Source organism: Ranitomeya variabilis, chromosome 1, assembly GCF_051348905.1.
Source record: "Ranitomeya variabilis isolate aRanVar5 chromosome 1, aRanVar5.hap1, whole genome shotgun sequence".
NCBI classification, from domain to species: domain Eukaryota; kingdom Metazoa; phylum Chordata; class Amphibia; order Anura; family Dendrobatidae; genus Ranitomeya; species Ranitomeya variabilis.
The window spans coordinates 840,694,914-840,719,251 of record NC_135232.1 but is presented as its reverse complement, the minus strand read 5'-3'; the positions used below and the strand labels follow the sequence as shown (position 1 = coordinate 840,719,251).

Below are 24,338 nucleotides of genomic sequence, written 5' to 3'. Positions count from 1 at the left end.
GCAAGGGAATAACCAATCCTTTTATCTTGCAACTTAAAACTAAACTGCAGCTGCTCTGCTAACAGACTATTGGGATATGCAAATTGCCTCTGCTGAAAAAAAAGAGGACTTAAATCTATAGCGCCACCTATTGGAAGTAGCGATCCTACAAGTCACAATCAACCCTTTAACGAGTCGTGCAATATGACTTAGGATAAAAGCCAAATCAGTATCTCAATTCGCAGACACGGTGTTTCGGGCTGTTGGCCCTCGTCAGTGCGAAGCATGAGAACTGATTTGGCTAGGTGCACGACTCGTTAAAGGGTTGATTGTGACTTGTAGGATCGCTACTTCCAATAGGTGGCGCTATAGAGTTAAGTCCTCTTTTTTTCAGCAGAGGCAATTTGCATATTTAAATTCCCAGAGGAGCATTGCACGGCGAATAAGCCTCCTTACCTTGACAAGCCAGCTGGTATGTCACTCTCCATAAGGAGAAACGTTACCCCTTAGACCCCAGTCCAGAGCCTCTCACCTAGCCAAATCAGTTCTCATGCTTCGCACTGACGAGGGCCAACAGCCCGAAACACCGTGTCTGCGAATTGAGATACTGATTTGGCTTTTATCCTAAGTCATATTGCACGACTCGTTAAAGGGTTGATTGTGACTTGTAGGATCGCTACTTCCAATAGGTGGCGCTATAGATTTAAGTCCTCTTTTTTTCAGCAGAGGCAATTTGCATATTTAAATTCCCAGAGGAGCATTGCACGGCGAATAAGCCTCCTTACCTTGACAAGCCAGCTGGTATGTCACTCTCCATAAGGAGAAACGTTACCCCTTAGACCCCAGACTATTGGGAGTAATTTTTGGTTGCTTTCTACAAATTCAGCATCTGTAGAAAGTCAAGTCACAGTCACCACTGTTTTGGGTGAAATTTGTTATGCTGTAGGTAAATATACCTTGTAAGGTTCTGGAAAAAGAGGAGCATTGTCAATGAAAGGGTCTTTTTCTTGAAGAGCTTCCTGACTTCGTCGTTCCCGTTCTCTGATGCGGAGTAAATTCCTCTCTTCATTGTATAAGCTACTGAGAAAATAAAAATATATAATGTAACCTATAACATAACGCAAAATATTAAGTACACAGATTATGAATAAAAATATATACACCAGACATATACACATGATATATTGTATACGCAAACATACACATTTGTGATTTCTCTTAAAACTTTACATATGGTATTTATTTTCCATTCTCAACCTCCATACAAAAAAAAAAATCTCAAAAGACCCACAGAAAAGCATTATCTAAACATTATAAAGTGTCAGTAGTAAAGCTACAGAACTGTCGGTCACACTTTTTTCGCCAGCCCATCTGTTAATCCATGAATACGCAGGTCTTACTGATTTAGTCAGCATGGTTATGTGAGAAGGTGTAAAGATCAGGGAATCCCTCTCCAAGTACAGCATTGCCTCCATGATAGTTTGTCTATTGAAATACAAAAAGGAGCCGGGAAAAGAGCGTAGCTCACTTTAAAAACATGAAAGCAATGTCTTTGGGGAGTTTGATTTTGCAGATTTTCAGCAGCATTAGCTAAATTACGGTAGGTTACTTGTAGGTTTGTTTTTTTTTTTACATGCCCTTTTCTCTCTTTTTGACATATGTTATTAAGTGTACGTGTTGCTAAATTTTTCATAACAAACTGGACACAGGATGAAATAGCGGCTGCAGAGCAGAATAAAACTTTTTTTGCCTTTGTTGCAGAGATGTTAGCAAAGTATTTGGCACATAACGAGTTATCTAAAGTTAACTCCAAGTGGGTGTTATTAGAAACTTTTCACTAAGGCATGTACCGGTACTTCTCCCTGTACTAGTTGCTATGTAAAAACGATCAACTTGGACTTAAAGGGGGATGTCCAGTCTAGAAAAAAAAAATACAGCGCACGCACTGTGAACTGCGAGGATTCGCTGTTGTTGGCGCCGGGAATGGCAGTCAAGTATACAATATGCATAGTCCTGGAAAGACCTGACTAGTGGGCACAGCCTCTCTCAATACAAGTGACTGTGTCTGTCTGGGACAATGCATATCACATACTTCACTGCCGCTCCAGGGGGACGACAACAGCGAATCCTCACAGATCACAGTGCGGGCGCTGGGAGGATTCACAAGTCTCATTCCACATAGTGACTGCAAGCTTTTTACAAGCTAACTCATGTACTAATACTTAAGATTGCTAATATCTCTGAAACGGAGTTGAAATTAAAGACACATTTTTTTTCTCCCACACAGCAGCCACTATTATATTGTGTGACCAGTTCAATATGAAAAAATTTGGTGAAAGGTCCTCTTTAAATAAAGCTGCATTGTTTTAGTTACTTCCCAGTATATGGCTTTGACAAAACTTTATTAATACAGTCATGTGTGTTTTTTTCCTGCTGACTTTAAAAATCTAATGCAATTCTACAAAAATGTGGACATGAGATTTCTTAAAAATCCCATCCACTTTTTAGCATCAAAACTCTCTATGGGAGCTTAACCTGGTATGTTAGGTCCTTAGGGTGCTTGCACATTGTGTTCTGTGTCCCTGTCAGGGCCCTGCATAAAAGGGTCCGGGCGTATGCGCCGATGGGGCCATACACTGTAATGGGAAGGCAGAGCGAACGTACGCTCTGCCGTGCACTTGGGAGTGTACACCTACAGGGGACGGACACTCAGACATAGTAGCACATGAAGTCAAAGGGGCGTCGAAATCGGAGGCAGTCTTCTCTTCTGGACAGCCTACGCCTCATAGCCTGGAAGATCTAAGGTATAAAAGAGGATTTTTTTTTTACTAAACACGACCACTTCCAGGAGGCATACAGGCATGAATAATTTCAGCTGTATACAACCTGTATGCCCATAATATTAACTGAAAAAGCTCAAAAGGGTGACAGATTCCCTTTAAGTATTTGATGCAGAATTTTGTCTATTGGCAGGAAAAACGCTGTGAAAAATAGGGGCAGATTTTTTTTCCCCCCAAACCTGCAGGAAAAATGCTGAAAGAATTTACATGCTGTAGATTTACATCTGCAAGTCACAAGTGTGCTGTCGAGAATGGTTTTTAAGCAACTAGGTGTGGCTAAAACGCTAACAAATGGTTAATGATTGCCATAATGTACAAGACAGGACTTGAATTAATTCAACATAATTCCCTGTGGCTTAACTCAGTGAACTCGTTTGCCATATGATATACTATCACAGTATCACAGTAGACAAAGCAAAACTCTACATGACATGCATATTAAAATAAAAATATACAAAATCCACAAAAGAAATGGACACCAGGACAGTATCAAGTATAACCAGGCTCATAATCTTCAAGTTCTGCATCATCACCTAATGGTGCTTATCAAAACCTGCTGCTTTTTTAATATATTACCATCAGAAAAACAGCAGCTGGGTACAGTTAATCTGCAGGGGTTAGATAAGAATATGAGAGAACCTTATCTAAAACATAGCTATAGTCTTACAACAAACAAAACAGAGCAATATCGGCGTTCTCAGTTGGTGTATGGGGCAATCCAGACTCTACCCCAACAGAAGAGGCCAATAGGTACAATCTCAGACTGCAGACCCTATTGCTCCTGGCGAGATTAGCCGCCACCAGAAGAGTTTAACAGCAGGTTGTTGTTTTTTTTTTTTATTATTCAGACCACAGCTATACCTGTTCTGCACGGAGTCCTTTAGAAATTGCATTCAAGGTTTTAAAGGTCAATTAAGCCCCATCAAAGCAAATCTGAAACTAGAGTGATGGGTAAGGTGCCCATGCTCCTACACTAGCTGAACATGTCTGCTCGGTTTGGCCGAATGTTTGTGTGTCCTGCATGGGGAGAGTGAAGTAACCGGCTGCTGTACACCTCAGAGCATATTTCTCCAGAGAGAATCAAAGGATCGGGTGTTCAGAATCCCAATCCTTCTTTCACCCTGACCAGGAACTCAAAAGTCATCTGGAAATCGGTGGGCTCTGCTGGCTACTTTAGGGTATGTAAGCACCTTCTGTTTCTTGAATGTACAGAAAAAAACAAAATTAAGGCCCATGTAACCCAGCCTTATGCGAGTGACCATATTAAATTCTTGTCATATAGAATAAAATAGTAATGCAGTGATCATACTATATCCCTCTGTCTCCAATTTCATACAAACAAGCTTATTTATAAGGATTGTCAATAAAGGATTAATGGCATACATTAATGCATATTATTCTATGGATATATTCTCTACTTTTGTTGGATTTCCCATTTGATCTGCTTATAGGTTTCACCCAATTATACAGTACTTTAGAATTCATTGGGCCCATACTATATATACAGTGCCTAAAAGTAGTATTCAACCCCCTGCAGATTTAGCAGGTTTAATAAGATGCAAATAAGTTAGAGCCTTCAAACTTCAAACAAGAGCAGGATTTATTAACAGATGCATAAATCTTACAAACCAAAAAGTTTTGTTGCTCAGTTAAATTTTTATAAATTTTAAACATAAAAGTGTGGGTCAATTATTATTCAACCCCTAGGTTTAATATTTTGTGGAATAACCTTTGTTTGCAATTACAGCTAATAATCGTCTTTTATAAGACCTGATCAGGCCGGCACAGGTCTCTGGAGTTATCTTGGCCCACTCCTCCATGCAGATCTTCTCCAAGTTATCTAGGTTCTTTGGGTGTCTCATGTGGACTTTAATCTTGAGCTCCTTCCACAAGTTTTCAATTGGGTTAAGGTCAGGAGACTGACTAGGCCACTGCAACACCTTGATTTTTTGCCTCTTGAACCAGGCCTTGGTTTTCTTGGCTGTGTGCTTTGGGTCGTTGTCTTGTTGGAAGATGAAATGACGACCCATCTTAAGATCCTTGATGGAGGAGCGGAGGTTCTTGGCCAAAATCTCCAGGTAGGCCGTGCTATCCATCTTCCCATGGATGCGGACCAGATGGCCAGGCCCCTTGGCTGAGAAACAGCCCCACAGCATGATGCTGCCACCACCATGCTTGACTGTAGGGATGGTATTCTTGGGGTCGTATGCAGTGCCATCCAGTCTCCAAACGTCACGTGTGTGGTTGGCACCAAAGATCTCGATCTTGGTCTCATCAGACCAGAGAACCTTGAACCAGTCAGTCTCAGAGTCCTCCAAGTGATCATGAGCAAACTGTAGACGAGCCTTGACATGACGCTTTGAAAGTAAAGGTACCTTACGGGCTCCTCTGGAACGGAGACCATTGCTGTGGAGTACGTTACTTATGGTATTGACTGAAACCAATGTCCTCACTGCCATGAGATCTTCCCGGAGCTCCTTCCTTGTTGTCCTTGGGTTAGCCTTGACTCTTCGGACAAGCCTGGCCTCGGCACGTGAGGAAACTTTCAAAGGCTGTCCAGGCCGTGGAAGGCTAACAGTAGTTCCATAAGCCTTCCACTTCCGGCTGATGCTCCCAACAGTGGAGACAGGTAGGCCCAACTCCTTGGAAAGGGTTTTGTACCCCTTGCCAGCCTTGTGACCCTCCACGATCTTGTCTCTGATGGCCTTGGAATGCTCCTTTTTCTTTCCCATGTTGACCATGTTTGAGTGCTGTTCACAAGTTTGGGAAGGGTCTTAAATAGTCAGAAAAGGCAGGAAAAAGAGATAATTAATCCAAACATGTGAAGCTCATTGTTCTTTGTGCCTGAACTACTTCTTAATACTTTAGGGGAACCAAACAGAATTCTGGTGGGTTGAGGGGTTGAATAATAAATGACCCTCTGAAAAAACTTTTCCCAATTTAAAAAAAAAATAAACAAAGAAATAACATTCTTTTTTGCTGCAGTGCATTTCACACTTCCAGGCTGATCTACCGTCCAAATGTCACAATGCCAAGTTAATTCCAAATGTGTAAACCTGCTAAATCTGCAGGGGGTTGAATACTACTTGTAGGCACTGTACTTAATAATCCTGAATACTCTTTTGCCAAGTGTTGCAATGCGTCGTTCTGGTGAAAAAACGCATCCTGCAAAGTTGCCCCGCAGGATGCGTTTTTTCCCCATGGACTTGTATTACCGACGCATCGCAACATATGGACACACGTTCCATACGTCATGCACTGGATGCGTCGGTTTTTGGCGGACCGTTGCAGTGAAAAATCGTTCAAGGGAACGTTTTTTCGTACGTCGGGTCCTGCAATTTTAAGTGCGCAGGCACGGCCGGAACTCCGCCCCCTCCTCCCCGGGACTTTACTATGGGCAGTGGACGCGTTGAAACACTGCGTCCGCTGCCCACGTTGCACAGAATTTTCACAACGTCCGTCGGTATGTCGCGCCGACGCTTAGCGACGGCCGCGTACCGACGGAACTGTGAACGTAGCAGCACAGCAGCACAGTGGCTTAGTGGATAGCACTGCAGCCTTGCAGCGCTGGGGTCCAGGGTTCAAATCCCGCTAAGGACAACATCTGCAAAGAGTTTGTATGTTCTCCCCGTGTTTGCGTGGGTTTCCTCCGGACACTCCGGTTTCCTCCCACATTCTTAAGACATACTGATAGGGAATTTAGATTGTGAGCCCCATTGGGGACAACAATGAAAATGTCTGTAAAGCGCTGCGGACTATGTTAGCGCTATATAAAAATAAAGATTATTAATTAATGATTTGCACCTCAAAAAGTCTGCAAAACAAGATACAATTCATCTGAAGAAAGGGTGGGAGTCAGAAACCCCTACTGACACATGTGAAGAATCCTGGATCCCGCCCTGCATTTACTCCATATTTACATATCACATGCCACTGCTGTGAGTGCTCAAATCTGCAGTATAATCCATGCCAATACATGCAGATTTGGTCTTTACAGCTGTGGGTTTCAATGTTAAGATACCATTAATCTGTTGTTGTTTTTAAATGTCTAAACTCTAGTCTAGAGTATATGTAGCCCTTGATTTTTGTGACTTGGTACACAACTCAGTAAACATAAAAATGCCTCTATGAACATATTGAAAAATAACTGCTTCATGCATTGAGTTTCTAAAACCATCTCTTACTTTACGAAAAAAAGCTTAGTAGATGTTAACTGAGCACTAAAGTTTTTTTTTAGTGACATATGGGAGGAAGAAAAGTTGCATACCGCAAAACATGAGAAGTTTAGAAATTCATATATTTATTTTACTTCTATGACACCATTAATTCCACAACATTTTCATACAAGGGACTTAGCCCCTACACAATTCATACTTGAAACTGGTAAAATCTACATCACATTTTATAAAAAGATTTAATACATATATAGAGGAGGGGGCTTCGCTGCACCCTTGGCATGGCAAGCACTGGTCTGCCCCCTCAATTACCATCCTCAGCACCTCCCGATATGGTAAGTGACAGCGCCCCCTTTGGAGTGTTGCCTTATCTAAATCCCCAGCCCTGCAGGCACTGACACTGCAGGAGTCTAGATCACATGCTGTGTCATTGTCTGCAGGTGTGTGCTCATCCCTCTATAGAGGCTACTCACTGCACACAGGGTCACAAAGCAGGGGGCAGCAAAAGGAGAGGAGAACAAGGGGCCGCTACCCACAGGAGAGGGATGAGAACACAATGACACCTTATTGCAGCGCTGAGGATTTTGATTAGGCAGTACTTGAGTGCCTTCAGTCAAATTAAGGGGAGATGCAGAGGATTGCACAGTGTACTGTAACTTGTGGCCACACTAAGGGTGCGCCAAAGCCCACCAAAGCCTGCCTATATATCTATCTATCTATCTATCTATCTATATATACACACACACACACACACACACACACACACACACGCACGCACGCACGCAGATATGCCTAGAGATAGACAGATAGATAGTAAATTAGTAAAACTGACTGCATATAGGGGTTAAGCCCCTATGTGAATGATCAATATGTCCATTTGCGTTTTGGGGAGGGGGGTTTAAGAGACAGACTCCCTTAACCACAAGTAGAGTGAAATTTGTATTCACTGATTGCCATCCAAAAATCAGATACTCCAAGCAATCTGAAGCATTCGGATCCTTCTCCATTTTCTACATTACACAGAACGCCATGCAGGTTCCCTTCTCTTCCCCATACCAGACACGAGCTTGCTGACGTGCATGGATGAAGCAGTCTTTAGTTAGTCATCCTCAACGCTCCCATGAAGCTTGGTACTGCCATGGCAACCGCTTGGACAGGCTTACATGGACTACAGCTGACTCGTCATTAATCACACGGACTGGTCAAATGGCAGGGGGGAGGGGGGGCGCTTGTAATAAATCCCAGCCCAAAGGAAGAGATCATAGACTTCCAATATGGACATTTCTTCACTTTCATACGGAGGCGTGCCATCTATGAAGCAGACATTCAGGCATTCATTAATTTCAATAGGCACTATGCAATGCTTACATTTTCCCTCTGGAGGCTTTGCAGGGAAACATTGCTAAGGTGGCAGCAATTGGATAGCCTGTCATCAACTTACCATTAGGGGGATAACCTTTTTGTTATATTTGAACTGCAAAATAAATTGCATAGCAATAAAAATATGTTGAGAAGTTACGGTATATCTACCCAGGTCATGGTGAAGGCCCACAACAGAGATAGAAAAATCAGTAAGCTGTCACCAGCACATTTTGGATTGTACAGTATTCTCGTTTCTTAAGTGTTGTCTCATCTTCATTAATAGATAAAATTTTAAAAGTGCTTGTACAAATAAGTACCGAGACTGCAATTTCCTTTTATCAAAAACCCTCCCCGTTCTTTAGAACGGAGGGATTTTTAAATCTATTGTGCACAGCTCATTGCCTAGGTTACCGGCCACCCTGTAGTCTCAGAGTGGCTGATCACCTAGGCAAGCTCCGCGCTGGATCCGGCCAGCTTTGGTGCCCCTGCACTTTAAGGCTGGGGTCACACATGGCGTAAGACAATACGCCACGTATTATACGTCCGTACTACGGCCGTAATATGGAGAAATGTTCCCAAAATATTGATCCGTAGTCAGGGTGTGTCAGCGTATTTTGCGCATGGCATCCTCCGTATGTAATCCGTATGGCATCCGTACTGCGAGATTTTCGCGCAGGCTTGCAAAACCGACATCTAATGGATTTATGTGCTCAAATGTTCATTAAAACATATATACAGTATATATATATATATATATATATATATATATATATATATATATATATATATATATATATATATATGTCATTGAGACACATATATATATATATATATTCTGTATTTAGATTTCATTCAGCGCGATATCTGTGAAAAGCCGGTAATTCAATTGCCGGCTTTTCATTTCTCCTTCACAAACCCGACAGGATATGAGACATGGTTTACATACAGTAAACCATCTCATATCCCCTTTTTTTTGGCATATTCCACACTACTAATGTTAGTAGTGTGTATGTGCAAAATTTCAGCGCTGTAGCTGCTGAAATAAAGGGTTAAATGGCGGAAAAAATTGGCGTGGGCTCCCACGCAATTTTCTCCGCCAGAGTGGTAAAGCCAGTGACTGAGGGCAGATATTAATAGCCAGGAGAGGGTCCATGGTTATTGGCCCCCCCTGGCTACAAACATCTGCCCCCAGCCACCCCAGAAAAGGCACATCTGGAAGATGCGCCTATTCTGGCACTTGGCCACTCTCTTCCCACTCCCTGTAGCGGTGGGATATGGGGTAATGAAGGGTTAATGCCACCTTGCTATTGTAAGGTGACATTAAGCCAGATTAATAATGGAGAGGCGTCAATTATGACACCTATCCATTATTAATCCAATTGTAGGAAAGGGTTAAAAAACACACACACACATGATTTAAAAGGATTTTAATGAAATAAACACAGCGGTTGTTGTAATAATTTATTGTTCTCGCAATCCATTTGCAAACCCTCGCTTGGCAAAATAATAAACGCACAAGATACATACCTTCTGATGTCAGATCATGTCCCACGAAGTAATCCATATGAAGGGGTTAACTAATATTACAGGCAGAGCTGCGATAAACCACTCGCTCGTGCCTGTAATCCCCCGGGTGCTGAAAGGAAAGCAGTGATCTATACTTAAGGTACCGTCACACTAGGCGAGATCGCCAGCGATCCGTGACGTTGCAGCGACGCTGTATTTGACACGCAGCAGCGATCTGGATCCCGCTGTGAAATTGCTGGTCGCTGCTAGAAGGTCTGCACTTTATTTGGTCGCTAGGTCGCCGTGTATCGCCGTGTTTGACAGCAAAAGCAAGGATACCAGCGATATTTTACACTGGTAACCAGGGTAAACATCGGGTTACTAAGCGCAGGGCCGCGCTTAGTAACCCGATGTTTACCCTGGTTACCAGCGTAAAAGTTAAAAAAACAAACAGTACATGCTCACCTGCGCGTCCCCCAGCGTCTGCTTCCTGACACTGACTGAACGCCGGCCCTAAACTGAAAGTGAAAGCACAGCGGTGACGTCACCGCTGTGCTGTTAGGGCCGGAGCTCAGTCAGTGTCAGGAAGCAGAGGCTGGGGGACGCGCAGGTGAGCATGTACTGTTTGTTTTTTTAACTTTTACGCTGGTAACCAGGGTAAACATCGGGTTACTAAGCGCGGCCCTGCGCTTAGCAACCCGATGCTTACCCTGGTTACCCGGGGACCTCGGCATCGTTGGTCGCTGGAGAGCGGTCTGTGTGACAGCTCTCCAGCGACCAAACAGCGACGCTGCAGCGATCGGCATCGCTGTCGCTGCAGCGTCGCTTAATGTGACGGTACCTTTACATTCAGTCGCGGTGAGGCGCCCTCTGGTGGATGTTCTCATGAACTGCAGCCTGGGAACTTTTTCCCACGCTCCAGGTCATATGAGGACATCCACCAGGGGGCGCATCACCGCGACTGAAGGAAATGTAGGTCAATGACCTACATTTCATTCATTCGCTGGGGATTACAGGCACGGAGCACAGCTGCATTAGCAGGGCTCCTGCCTGTAATATTAGTTAACCCCTTCAGATGGATTACATCGTTGGACGTGATCTGACATCAGAAGGTATGTATTTTCTGCGTTTATTATTTTGCCAAGCGAGGGTTTGCAAATGGATTGCGAGAACAATAAATTATTACAACAACCGCTGTGTTTATTTCATTAAAATCCTTTTAAATCATGTGTGTGTGTTTTTTAACCCTTTCCAACAATTAGATTAATAATGGATAGGTGTCATAATTGACGCCTCTCCATTATTAATCTGGCTTAATGTCACCTTACAATAGCAAGGTGGCATTAACCCTTCATTACCCCATATCCCACCGCTACAGGGAGTGGGAAGAGAGTGGCCAAGTGCCAGAATAGGCGCATCTTCCAGATGTGCCTTTTCTGGGGTGGCTGGGGGCAGATGTTTTTAGCCACGGGGGGGCCAATAACCATGGACCCTCTCCTGGCTATTAATATCTGCCCTCAGTCACTGGCTTTACCACTCTGGCGGAGAAAATTGCGCGGGAGCCCACGCCAATTTTTTCCGCCATTTAACCCTTTATTTTAGCAGCTACAGCGCTGAAATTTTGCACATACACACTACTAACATTAGTAGTGTGGAATATGCAAAAAAAAAGGGGATATGAGATGGTTTACTGTATGTAAACCATGTCTCATATCCTGTCGGGTTTGTGCAGGAGAAGGAAAAAGCCGGCAATTGAATTTCCGACTTTTCACTAACAGCGCTGCGTATTTCTCGCAAGTCACACTGCTGGTCCGTGTGGAATCCGTATTTTTCTCGCCCCCATAGACTTTCATTGGCGTATTATTTGCGCAGTACGCTGACAAACGCAGCATGCTGCGATTTTGTACGGCCGTAGAAAGCCGTATAATACTGAACCGTAATATACGGCTAATAGGAGCAGCCCCATTGAGAAGCATTGTGCCGTATGTAATGCGAGTTTTACGGACGTAGTTTATGCGCTCTTACGTACGTAAAACACGCATGTGTGACCCCAGCCTAACACTGCAGAGGAAAGTGCTCAGATCGGACCATATGGTTGATTCAAACGTTTCCCATAGCAACCAGTTTAGTTTTTAGGCAGTTTTGATAAGTCAGTCCATCAGAGCTCAGTCACATTTGGGATATAATTCTAGTATGTTCCAAGTCATTAGACCTGAAACTCCCAAAATATAGACTTCCATACATTAAAGAGAAAAGCCAACCATACTCATTGATTTTGGCATGATAGGCTAACTATGTGTATGAGGGGTTACGACTCGCCCAAAAACAAATGTTGAAGAAAAGAAGGATCAGACTACCGTAGTTGGATTTCAGCAAGTTAAACTCCCACTCCTACGCTCATCCAACGGCCATTGAAAATATAGGGGCACCAATATCATCTTCTACAGCCTCTCCTGGACTCTCCTCTCTGTTTTCATCAAACATGTATCCCACTTGAAAAGATCTTTATTCCACTTGCTACAATACTAAAAGAACCAGACTTTTCCCTCCAATTAGTCTTAGAATCACTTTAAGGTGTTTCCAGACGCGACAGGCTCTCATGTTTCTTCATACATTACTCTATATATGTATATTACTCATATTCAGGGGCGTAACTACCGCGGTCGCAGGGGTCGCAATTGCGACGGGGCCCCAGTGCTTAGGGGCCCCTAAGAACTCTGAGCTACAAAATGGGCCGCCGGCTCTTTAAATAAATCTTCTTTACAGGCCCTGGTGCGCGTGCATTCTCTCAGTGCACGCGCGATCACGGGTGGGACTGCACTTGTCCCGCAGCAGAGCCCCTCCACCGCAGAGAGCCGCACACCACAACTATGGCTGCAGCTGCTCTGTGCGCACAGGACCTGTGATGAGGTCACAGGAGGGGAGGAGTCGGAGTCACATGATTAAGGGCTTCCGTGTAGTGCAGGACAGTAGTGCAGTGCTGGTCGTCATGGTGCCGCAGGAGGGTAAGCTTTTGTGTGAGGTCAGGAGGGGGTTTGTGTGGATGTAGCAGAGCAGTGTGTGTATAAGGTGTACAGAGCGGAGCCGTGTGTATGAGGTGTATGGTGCGGAGCCGGGTGTGTACGAGGTGCACGGAGCGGAGCCGGGTGTGTACGAGGTGCACGGAGCGGAGCCGGGTGTGTACGAGGTGCACGGAGCGGAGCCGGGTGTGTACGAGGTGCACGGAGCGGAGCCGGGTGTGTACGAGGTGCACGGAGCGGAGCCGGGTGTGTACGAGGTGCACGGAGCGGAGCCGGGTGTGTACGAGGTGCACGGAGCGGAGCCGGGTGTGTACGAGGTGCACGGAGCGGAGCCGGGTGTGTACGAGGTGCACGGAGCGGAGCCGGGTGTGTACGAGGTGCACGGAGCGGAGCCGGGTGTGTACGAGGTGCACGGAGCGGAGCCGGGTGTGTACGAGGTGCACGGAGCGGAGCCGGGTGTGTACGAGGTGCACGGAGCGGAGCCGGGTGTGTACGAGGTGCACGGAGCGGAGCCGGGTGTGTACGAGGTGCACGGAGCGGAGCCGGGTGTGTACGAGGTGCACGGAGCGGAGCCGGGTGTGTACGAGGTGCACGGAGCGGAGCCGGGTGTGTATGCGGTGTATGGAGCGGAGCCGTGTGTGTATGAGGTGTATGTTGCGGAGCCGTGTGTGTATGAGATGTACAAGGCGGAGCCGGGTGTGTACGAGGTGTACGGAGCGGAGCTGGGTGTGTATGAGGTGTACGGAGCGGAGCTGGGTGTGTATGCGGTGTATGGAGCGGAGCCGTGTGTGTATGAGGTGTACAAGGCGGAGCCGGGTGTGTACGAGGTGTACGGAGCGGAGCCGGGTGTGTACGAGGTGTACGGAGCGGAGCCGGGTGTGTACGAGGTGTACGGAGCGGAGCCGGGTGTGTACGAGTTGTACGGAGCGGAGCCGGGTGTGTACGAGTTGTACAAGGCAGAGCCGTGTGTGTACAAGGTGTACAAGGCGGAGCCGGGTGTGTACGAGGTGTACGGAGCGGAGCCGGGTGTGTACGAGGTGTACGGAGCGGAGCCGCATGTGCAATGTGTACAGAGCTCAGCCGCGTGTGTAGGCGTAACTATGTGTGGCCATTATACTGTAGGCAATATCATGTGTGGCCATTGTACAGTATGGAGCATCATGTGTGGCCATTGTACAGTATAGAGCACTATGTGTGGCCATTGTACAGTGTGGACAGGGGCGTAACTACCGCGGTTGCAGCGGTCGCCATTGCGACCGGGCCCGGCAGGTCAGGGGGCCGGCAGGTCAGAGCAGGGCCGGACTGGCCATCGGGCACTTCTGGCAAATGCCAGAAGAGCCGGTGCCAGTCATGGGCCGCTCGATCCGCCTCCCCCCGCCGCCGCCGACTCACCCCCCCTGCCGTCGCATTCAACTATACCGGTGTCTATGACGCCGGTACAGTTGAATGCAATGACGGAGGAGAGAGCGTCTACAGACGCTCCCTCTCCCATCATTCCCCGCTCTGCCTCTGACACTGCGGGTGCGCGATGACGTCATATCATCGCGCACCTGTTGTGTCCCGGGCAGACTGCAGCCCAGCCGAGCCTGAGACCGGAGCAGGAAGCAACGCTGGCAAGAGGAAAGGTAAGGAGAGTGGTTTTTTTTTGGTTTTTTTTACTGGACTGTGGTGGCATTCTCGGGGGGGGGGGGGGGGCGATAGATGCGGGCTGTGCTGGATAGACCACTGTGCGGGCTGTGCTGGATAGACCACTGTGCGGGCTGTGCTGGATAGACCACTGTGCGGGCTGTGCTGGATAGACCACTGTGCGGGCTGTGCTGGATGGACCACTGTGCGGGCTGTGCTGGATAGACCACTGTGCGGGCTGTGCTGGATAGACCACTGTGCGGGCTGTGCTGGATAGACCACTGTGCGGGCTGTGCTGGATAGACCACTGTGCGGGCTGTGCTGGATAGACCACTGTGCGGGCTGTGCTGGCACCCAACACCATGTTGCAGTGCAGGAGATTCCTCCTGCACGGCAACAGTCCGAGGCGTATCTAGGGGAAGGGGGCAGCCGGGGCACGTGAGAGACAGGAAGCAGCTCCAGTCATCACGATGAGACAGCCTCTCAGTCTGTATTTTTCCCCCCTCATACATCTCATGTACGTCTGAATGAGATCGTATTTAAGAGAAAGCCAAAATAACCCCGGGATAGAAGGCGAGAGCAGGGGGGAGGTGCGGGACAGAGCCGCTTTAGTCAGGAGAAGCTGAGGAGCTGCAGCCGGTTTACATAAGCCACCCCTGTACCAGAGAGGAGATTGTGAGTTGTGTATATGAGCTGGTATCTCTGGTGTGTGTGTGTGTGTGTGTGTGTGTGTGTGTGTGTGTGTGTGTGTGTGTGTGTGTGTGTGTGAGATATCTGTAGTATGTGTGTGTGTGATATCTGTAGTATGTCTGTGTGTGTGATATCTGTAGTGTGTAATATGATGTGTGTGTGATATCTGTAGTGTGTGTGTGTGTGTGATATCTGTAGTATGTCTGTGTGTGTGATATCTGTAGTGTGTGTGTAATATGATGTGTGTGTGATATCTGTAGTGTGTGTGTGTGTGATCTGTAGTGTGTGTGTGATAACTGATGTGTGTGTGATATCTGTAGTATGATGTGTGTGTGTGTGATATCTGTAGTGTGTGTGTGATATCTGTAGTATGTGTGTGTGTGTGAGGCAGCGGCGTAACTACCACGGTCGCAGCTGTAAGCGGCTCTGGCAGGTCAGGGGGCCGTGTGTCCCCTTGAGCCTGTCTCCCTTATGCTTGTGTCCCCATGTGCCAGTCTCCCTTGCCCATTAGTCCCTGTGTGTCCCCATGTGCCTGTCTCCTTTGTCCCCTTGTGCTTGTGTCAGTCTCCTTTGCCCACTAATCCCTGTGTCAGTCTCCCTTTCCCACTTGTCCCTGTGTGTCCCCTTGTGCTTGTATCCCTTGTCCCCTTGTGTCAGTCTCTTGCCCACTAGTCCCTGTGTGTCCCCTTGTGCCTGTCTCCCTTGTCCCCTTGTGCTTGTCCCCGTGTGTCCCCTTGTGTCAGTCTCCATTGCCCACTAGTCCCCTTGTATCAGTCTCCTTTGCCCACTATTCCCCGTGTGTCAGTCTCCCTTGCCCACTAGTCCCTGTGTCCCCGTGTGCCAGTCTCCCTTGTCCACTAGTCCCCGTGTGCCCTTTGTCAGTCTCCCTTGCCCACTTGTCCCCGTGTGCCCCTTGTGTCAGTCTCCATTGTCCCCTTGTGTCCGTCTCCCTTGCCCACTAGTCCCCTTGTAACCTTCTCCCCTGCCTCCTAGCCCCCATGTGTCCCCTTGTGCCTGTCTTCCTTGCCCCCTTGTGCCCTCTCCCCTGCCCCCTCATCACCATTTGCTCGTGTCTTTCTCACTGCCCCTGTATGGAGGGGCTGCATTATACTATGAGGGGGGGCTGCATTGTATTCTATGGGGGTTACATTGAATTTTATGGCGGGGGGGGGGCCCCATTTGGAAGTTCGCACCGGGGCCCATAACTTTGTAGTTACGCCACTGCTCATATTTCATAATACTCTGTACTTTGTGGATTTCGCATCTCATAATCTTTGTATGATTATTAATACCTGTTTTGATTTTAGGTGTTGAAATATTAAGCTACGCTTAAATATGTGTATTTCTGAAATGTAGGTTTGCCTGTCTATCCCTATTTTTCCTCCTTATCCCCTTCTCCCCTCTCCGCCTTCCCTTTTCCCCAATTCCCCATGTTTCCCCGATTCCCCATGTTTCCCCTTCCCTTCCCACCCTTTGAAAAATTTTGAATGTTCAAAAAAAATTATTGAAGAGAAAATATAGAGGCACCATAACTAATGAAAATGTCATCGACTGGATGTCGGTTATTCAATCTACATTTACTTAAAAATATTTGAGATATTGCCATTAAAAATTTGTGACAAAAATATAAACAATGTTTCTAACCGCTCAATCCAGATACTTGTACAATACTAAAGACTACAAAACACAAGACTAATATCAGCAGAAACCGCCGATAGTTAATGTGGATGGTGGTCTCCCGATGTCAGGGAAGAGAATGTTCCGGAATTTCGGATTTCAAAAGGACGATCCTTCTATTCTCTGGGATATGAGCTGCTTCCAGAAGAGTCTGGTGACGTCCCCTTCAATGAGGACACAGAAGCATAGAGCTGACTGTGTTCCTGTGATATGGTTGACTCAGGAGAGAGATATTCGGCCGATCAGCTGAATAATTTGTTCGACCAACAGCTATACTGTATGGAAGGCTTAATAGAAGTCAGTCAGTAAGCACAGATGCACCAAACACAGCAATAAGTGGTTAAATAATCATGAAAACACATTATAATCACCATATATAGGTTAACCAACAAATCTAATCTAAATATACAGACCAATGAAAGCTCAAAACATAAGCTCATAGCATCGAAAACAAGCACAATTTACAAGGCCATGCTTCCCTTCCCTCAAGGACAGGTCTTAATTTAGTAGTGCTGATATGTAAGCAACAGATGTTACGAAACACATTCCCAAGGGTGTGTGTGGGGGGAAATGGGCAATTAAAACAAATATTACAACTAAAATCCGTAGAACCAACATAATGTTAAAAAGGTAAGCAAATACACCCATGATATAAACGTGGAGAGCCAACACTCGTCCTTATGTAGATGTGCACTTTCTAATCCTGAGAATCCGACATTTTCACATAAATGAAAAGCAACTTTTCCTATAATGGACTTTTAGCATTTGTTGAAACAGTGGTTTTCAGTATTTAGGATTAATGGTGCAGTATTTCTCCAGCAATGGAAAGAACATTGAGTGAGGCACACAACTCTATGCATGTCGCTAACAGTACAAGCAATCCAATTGCCTATGGCAGGTCATACACATACATATCATTCGTGTTAGCTCAGCTAAAAATATAAAGTAGGAGGACCAGGGGTGCAGAGGTTAGCTAGTATCCGATAGGGGATCCCAGACTAAAGAAAATGGGGTCTTGTAAAATTCTACTTGTTTACAAACTAGCAGGTGCTATTTGTTCAGAGGACAGGATGTCCAGGGAGTATTTCAGTCTTTATAAGGACTGCAATATCTGGAGCCACTGTGCTTCTTCCTCTCCTGAATTTACAGCAGTACGTGTGTCTATAAAGCTGTCAGTTTGAGTCAGGAGACCGGTCAGTCAGGCATTGCAGGCTGTATATGGACCATGAAATACGATAATCTGAACACAGTCTACGGTATGAGGGTGTCACCATTTTTCCGATGACTGATGACAAATAATAGAAGAATCCACCATGTTGGGTTTCCAGAAAATCAATCCTGTTATTCTTAAGAGGCAATGTCCAATTTTTTTTCCCTCTTACGTTAATGCACCAAACTGGGGCAAAAAAATAAAATAAAATTGCAGTTGGGTTTCATTAAAAATTTTGCACCATTTGCATCTTGCAGCCGCTGTATTACATGGTCTATGGCTGGCTGCATAATTTTTTTTTTTTTACCAGACGTGAGGATTACATGGTTTTGTGGCACTTACTATTATACAAGTACTAGCTATTGAACCCGTTCTACGCCCGGGTGGCGAGCATTTATATTGGTATATGGTCTCCATCCTGGTATGTGCTGCTCCCATCTTGCTCTCCCATCCTGTCATGTGCTGCTCCACCGTGTCATGTGCTGCTCCACCCTGCGCCCCCACCCTGTCATGTGCTGCTCCACCGTGTCATGTGCTGCTCCACCCTGCGCCCCCACCCTGTCATGTGCTGCTCCACCGTGTCATGTGCTGCTCCACCCTGCGCCCCCACCCTGTCATGTGCTGCTCCACCGTGTCATGTGCTGCTCCACCCTGCGCCCCCACCCTGTCATGTGCTGCTCCACCGTGTCATGTGCTGCTCCACCCTGCGCCCCCACCCTGTCATGTGCTGCTCCACCGTGTCATGTGCTGCTCCACCCTGCGCCCCCACCCTGTCATGTGCTGCTCCACCGTGTCATGTGCTGCTCCACCCTGCGCCCCCACCGTGTCATGTGCTGCTCCACCGTGTCATGTGCTGCTCCACCGTGTCATGTGCTGCTCCACCGTGTCATGTGCTGCTCCACCGTGTCATGTGCTGCTCCACCGTGTCATGTGCTGCTCCACCGTGTCATGTGCTGCTCCACCGTGTCATGTGCTGCTCCACCGTGTCATGTGCTGCTCCACCGTGTCATGTGCTGCTCCACCGTGTCATGTGCTGCTCCACCGTGTCATGTGCTGCTCCACCGTGTCATGTGCTGCTCCACCGTGTCATGTGCTGCTCCACCGTGTCATGTGCTGCTCCACCGTGTCATGTGCTGCTCCACCGTGTCATGTGCTGCTCCACCGTGTCATGTGCTGCTCCACCGTGTCATGTGCTGCTCCACCGTGTCATGTGCTGCTCCACCGTGTCATGTGCTGCTCCACCGTGTCATGTGCTGCTCCACCGTGTCATGTGCTGCTCCACCGTGTCATGTGCTGCTCCACCGTGTCATGTGCTGCTCCACCGTGTCATGTGCTGCTCCACCGTGTCATGTGCTGCTCCACCGTGTCATGTGCTGCTCCACCGTGTCATGTGCTGCTCCACCGTGTCATGTGCTGCTCCACCGTGTCATGTGCTGCTCCACCGTGTCATGTGCTGCTCCACCGTGTCATGTGCTGCTCCACCGTGTCATGTGCTGCTCCACCGTGTCATGTGCTGCTCCACCGTGTCATGTGCTGCTCCACCGTGTCATGTGCTGCTCCACCGTGTCATGTGCTGCTCCACCGTGTCATGTGCTGCTCCACCGTGTCATGTGCTGCTCCACCGTGTCATGTGCTGCTCCACCGTGTCATGTGCTGCTCCACCGTGTCATGTGCTGCTCCACCGTGTCATGTGCTGCTCCACCGTGTCATGTGCTCCCATCCTGCGCCCCCATCCTATCACGTGCTGCTCCATCCTGCGCCCCCATCATTGCGGGCGGCTGTGCTGAGTGCGGGCGGCTGTGCTGAGTGCGGGCGGCTGTGCTGAGTGCGGGCGGCTGTGCTGAGTGCGGGCGGCTGTGCTGAGTGCGGGCGGCTGTGCTGAGTGCGGGCGGCTGTGCTGAGTGCGGGCGGCTGTGCTGAGTGCGGGCGGCTGTGCTGAGTGCGGGCGGCTGTGCTGAGTGCGGGCGGCTGTGCGTGGCGCTGTGCTGGGTGCGGCGGCTGTGCGTGGCTGTGGGTGGCTGTGCGTGGCTGTGCTGGGTGCGGCGGCTGTGCTGGGTGTGGCGGCTGTGCGGCGGCTGTGCTGGGTGCGGCGGCTGTGCTGGGTGCGGCGGCTGTGCTGGGTGCGGCGGCTGTGCTGGGTGCGGCGGCTGTGCTGGGTGCGGCGGCTGTGCTGGGTGCGGCGGCTGTGCTGGGTGCGGCGGCTGTGCTGGGTGCGGCGGCTGTGCTGGGTGCGGCGGCTGTGCTGGGTGCGGCGGCTGTGCTGGGTGCGGCGGCTGTGCTGGGTGCGGCGGCTGTGCTGGGTGCGGCGGCTGTGCTGGGTGCGGCGGCTGTGCTGGGTGCGGCGGCTGTGCTGGGTGCGGCGGCTGTGCTGGGTGCGGCGGCTGTGCGTGGCTGTGGTGGCTGTGGGTGGCTGTGCGTGGCTGTGGGCGGCTGTGCTGGGTGCGGCGGCTGTGCGTCGCTGTGCTGGGTGCGGTGGCTGTGCGTGGCTGTGGCGGCTGTGGACGGCTGTGCTGGGTGCGGTGGCTGTGCTGGGTGCAGCAGCTGTGCGTGGCTGTAGGCGGCTGTGCGTGGCTGTGGGCGGCTGTGGGCGGCTGTAGGCGGCTGTGCGTGGCTGTGCTGGGTGCGGCGGCTGTGGACGGCTGTGCTGGGTGCGGTGGCTGTGCTGGGTGCGGCGGCTGTGCGTGGCTGTGCTGGGTGCGGCGGCTGTGCTGGGTGCGGCGGCTGTGCTGGGTGCGGCGGCTGTGCTGGGTGCGGCGGCTGTGCTGGGTGCGGCGGCTGTGCTGGGTGCGGCGGCTGTGCTGGGTGCGGCGGTTGTGCGTGGCTGTGGTGGCTGTGCTAGGTGCGGCGGCTGTGCGTGGCTGTGCGTGGCTGTGGGCGGCTGTGCTGGGTGCGGCGGCTGTGCTGGGTGCGGCGGCTGTGCGTCGCTGTGCTGGGTGCGGTGGCTGTGGTGGGTGCGGCGGCTGTGCGTGGCTGTGGCGGCTGTGGACGGCTGTGCTGGGTGCGGTGGCTGTAGGCGGCTGTGCGTGGCTGTGGGCGGCTGTGCGTGGCTGTGGGCGGCTGTGCTGGGTGCGGTGGCTGTGGGCGGCTGTGCGTGGCTGTGCTGGGTGCGGCGGCTGTGCTGGGTGCGGTGGCTGTGTGTGGCTGTAGGCGGCTGTGTGTGGCTGTAGGCGGCTGTGCGTGGCTGTGCTGGCTGTGGACGGCTGTGCTGAGTGCGGTGGCTGTGGGCGGCTGTGCGTGGCTGTGCTGGGTGCGGCGGCTGTGCGTGCTGTGGGCGGCTGTGCGTGGCTGTGGGCGGCTGTGCGTGGCTGTGGGCGGCTGTGCGTGGCTGTGGGCGGCTGTGCGTGGCTGTGGGCGGCTGTGCGTGGCTGTGGGCGGCTGTGCGTGGCTGTGGGCGGCTGTGCGTGGCTGTGGGCGGCTGTGCGTGGCTGTGGGCGGCGGCTGTGCTGGGTGCGGCGGCTGTGCTGGGTGCGGCGGCTGTGCTGGGTGCGGCGGCTGTGCTGGGTGCGGCGGCTGTGCGTGGCTGTGGGCGGCTGTGCTGGGTGCGGTGGCTGTGCTGGGTGCGGCGGCTGTGCTGGGTGCGGCGGCTGTGCTGGGTGCGGCGGCTGTGCTGGGTGCGGCGCCTGTGCTGGGTGCGGCGCCTGTGCTGGGTGCGGCGCCTGTGCTGGGTGCGGCGCCTGTGCTGGGTGCGGCGCCTGTGCTGGGTGCGGCGCCTGTGCGTGGCTGTAGGCGCCTGTACGTGGCTGTGGGCGGCTGTGCGTGGCTGTGCTGGGTGCGGCGGCTGTGTGTGGCTGTAGGCGGCTGTGCTGGGTGCGGTGGCTGTGGTGGGTGCGGCGGCTGTGCTGGGTGCGGCGCCTGTGCGTGGCTGTAGGCGGCTGTGCGTGGCTGTAGGCGGCTGTGCGTGGCTGTAGGCGGCTGTGCTGGGTGCGGCGGCTGTGCTGGGTGCGGCGGCTGTGTGTGGCTGTAGGCGGCTGTGCTGGGTGCGGTGGCTGTGGTGGGTGCGGCGGCTGTGCGTGGCTGTGCTGGGTGCGGTGGCTGTGGTGGGTGCGGCGGCTGTGGGTGGCTGTGCGTGGCTGTGCTGGGTGCGGCAGGTGTACTGGGTGCGGCGGCTGTGGGTGGCTGTGGGCGGCGGTGCGTTGCTGTGGGCGGCTGTGCTGGGTGCGGCGGCTGTGCGTGGCTGTGCTGGGTGCGGTGGCTGTGGTGGGTGCGGTGGCTGTGGACGTAAGTGGCGTAAGTAACAAATAGCTGTGGCATGAAGTGCCACAGCCTCATGGCACAGCAATTTGTTACTTGCGGAGGGTGAGTATACTTACCTGTCCCGTTCCACCGACGCCATTCCGGGCCATGAATATCCCCCTGCTCCCGGAATCGGCGCCTGCGCAGTCCGCGCTTTCCGGCGCCATTTTCTTGAAGACACATTGCAGTGTGTCTTCAAGAAAATGGCGCCGGAAAGCGCGGACTGCGCAGGCGCCGATTCCGGGAGCAGGGGGATATTCATGGCCCGGAATGGCGTCGGTGGAACGGGACAGGTAAGTATACTCACCCTCCGCCTCCTGGCTCGTCCCTGTTTCTCTGTTGGAGATCGCGGTGTGCGTTCAGCGCTTACGCATACCGCGATCTCCTGGGAGCGTCGCTCTGTGGGGTCCAGACTGCGCCGGCGCTTGCGCAGTCTATAAAGGCTTCGGACAGAGTGACGCTCCCAGCGTTATATTATAGATAACAGATCCTTCAGCAGCAGGAGAACCTGTCATACCCATACAATAGTAAGTGCGACATAACCATGTCCCCAACACCGATAAAATAAAGATAATTTGGCCAGCCTCGATAACACATTATACAGCCAGCAATAGACCATGGGATACATCAGCTACAGTTGGCAAACTGTAAAAAAATCATTTTTAGTCATTTAAGAAAAAGAGTCCCCCAAAAATGTGGACAAATTCTAGTATAACAGTTTGTTATAATTTACTTAATAAATCAATAGTATACGTAAAAATAAGCATCTTTGTAACATATCTTAGGAATATCAGAGGAATTTGCTGCTATCAAAGAATTGATCAGTGATTACCAAAATTCTAAATTCTGAGGTAAAATCTGTATTCAGTGAAGACTTTCCCATTACTGAGATAGAAGATGGCAGCTGCTAGGTCTATTTATATAGGAGGAGGAGGAGCTCTGCCTCTAGCTCTTCCTCCCAGTCCATGCTTTATATTTGATGACTAGGAGCAACCCCTCCTTTGTGTCTCCAAGAAGCTCGCTCATAGTCACCATATTGATGCTGGGGACAGAGTAGAGCCCTGACCCACACAAGACAGGATGAACCAGAACTGCCAAGTGCAGAACTGGGTGCAGTAGCGTGCACCTGTAATCCCAGCTCATTTGGGAGGCTTGTGCTATTGAATTACTTGCACTTAGCAAATTAAAGCGAACACTAAAGAGACACAAAAATATAAAACTGTTTCCATAGTAACTGACGTCTCCTATTCTCAGTAATGAGAATGTCTTTACTGAATAGATTTTACCTCAGAACTGAGGTCTGATAATGACTGATCAATCTTGTCAGAGAAAGAAGCCGATTTCTCTGATTATATATTACACAGTTGCTTATGTTCATGTGTACTATTGATTTATGAAGTAAAAATTAAACAACAGCAACGCTTTAAAAAGGTAAATAAAGTTTCTGACAGACATATTTCCCCTCTCCCTGTTGAGAAAATATTGGCATGTTTGGGGGAGTGTAAGAATATCTACTAGCTCAATACCTACAAAGGAGGCAGTGAGTAAAGAGAAACTGACATCAGAAAATTGACTATTCAGCTAATCCAGGGGTGGGGAACCTCAGGCCCAGGACCATTTACGGCCCTCAATGATCTTTTATCAGTGTATGTACCTTCGCTATGCTACCCCAATAACTCAGGGTAATGGTTTTCCACTCATGGAAGCAAGTTTTTCCTTTATAACTATAGCTACAGTTGTGCTCAAAAGTTTACGTACCCCGGTAGAATTTTTACTTTCTTGGCCTTTTTTAAGAGAATATGAATGATAACACAAAAACGTTTTCTCCACTCATGGTTAGTGGTTGGGTGAAGCTATTTATTGTCAAACTACTGTGGTTTCCCTTTTTAAAATCATAATGACAACCCAAAACATCCAAATGGGCAAAAATTCTGCCGGGTATGTAAACTTTTGAGCACAACTCTATATGCTGTACAATAATCAATTTCAAGTTTTTCTATGAACAGTAGCATTTGTAACC

At 49.4% G+C, this 24,338-nt stretch overlaps 1 protein-coding gene across 4 annotated transcripts in view; it reads right to left on the bottom strand.

Annotated features, from left to right (window-relative positions):
* Positions 1-24,338, bottom strand: part of AFF1 (ALF transcription elongation factor 1) — a 120,893-nt gene that overhangs the window by 81,097 nt on the left and 15,458 nt on the right. For 2 of the 4 annotated variants that reach the window (XM_077275832.1, XM_077275834.1), the window contains one exon: positions 936-1,059. In XM_077275832.1, the coding sequence (XP_077131947.1) occupies positions 936-1,059 (124 nt within the window). The remainder of the gene's footprint in view (positions 1-935; positions 1,060-24,338) is intronic. The other 2 variants (XM_077275835.1, XM_077275833.1) reach the window with 1 other exon arrangement.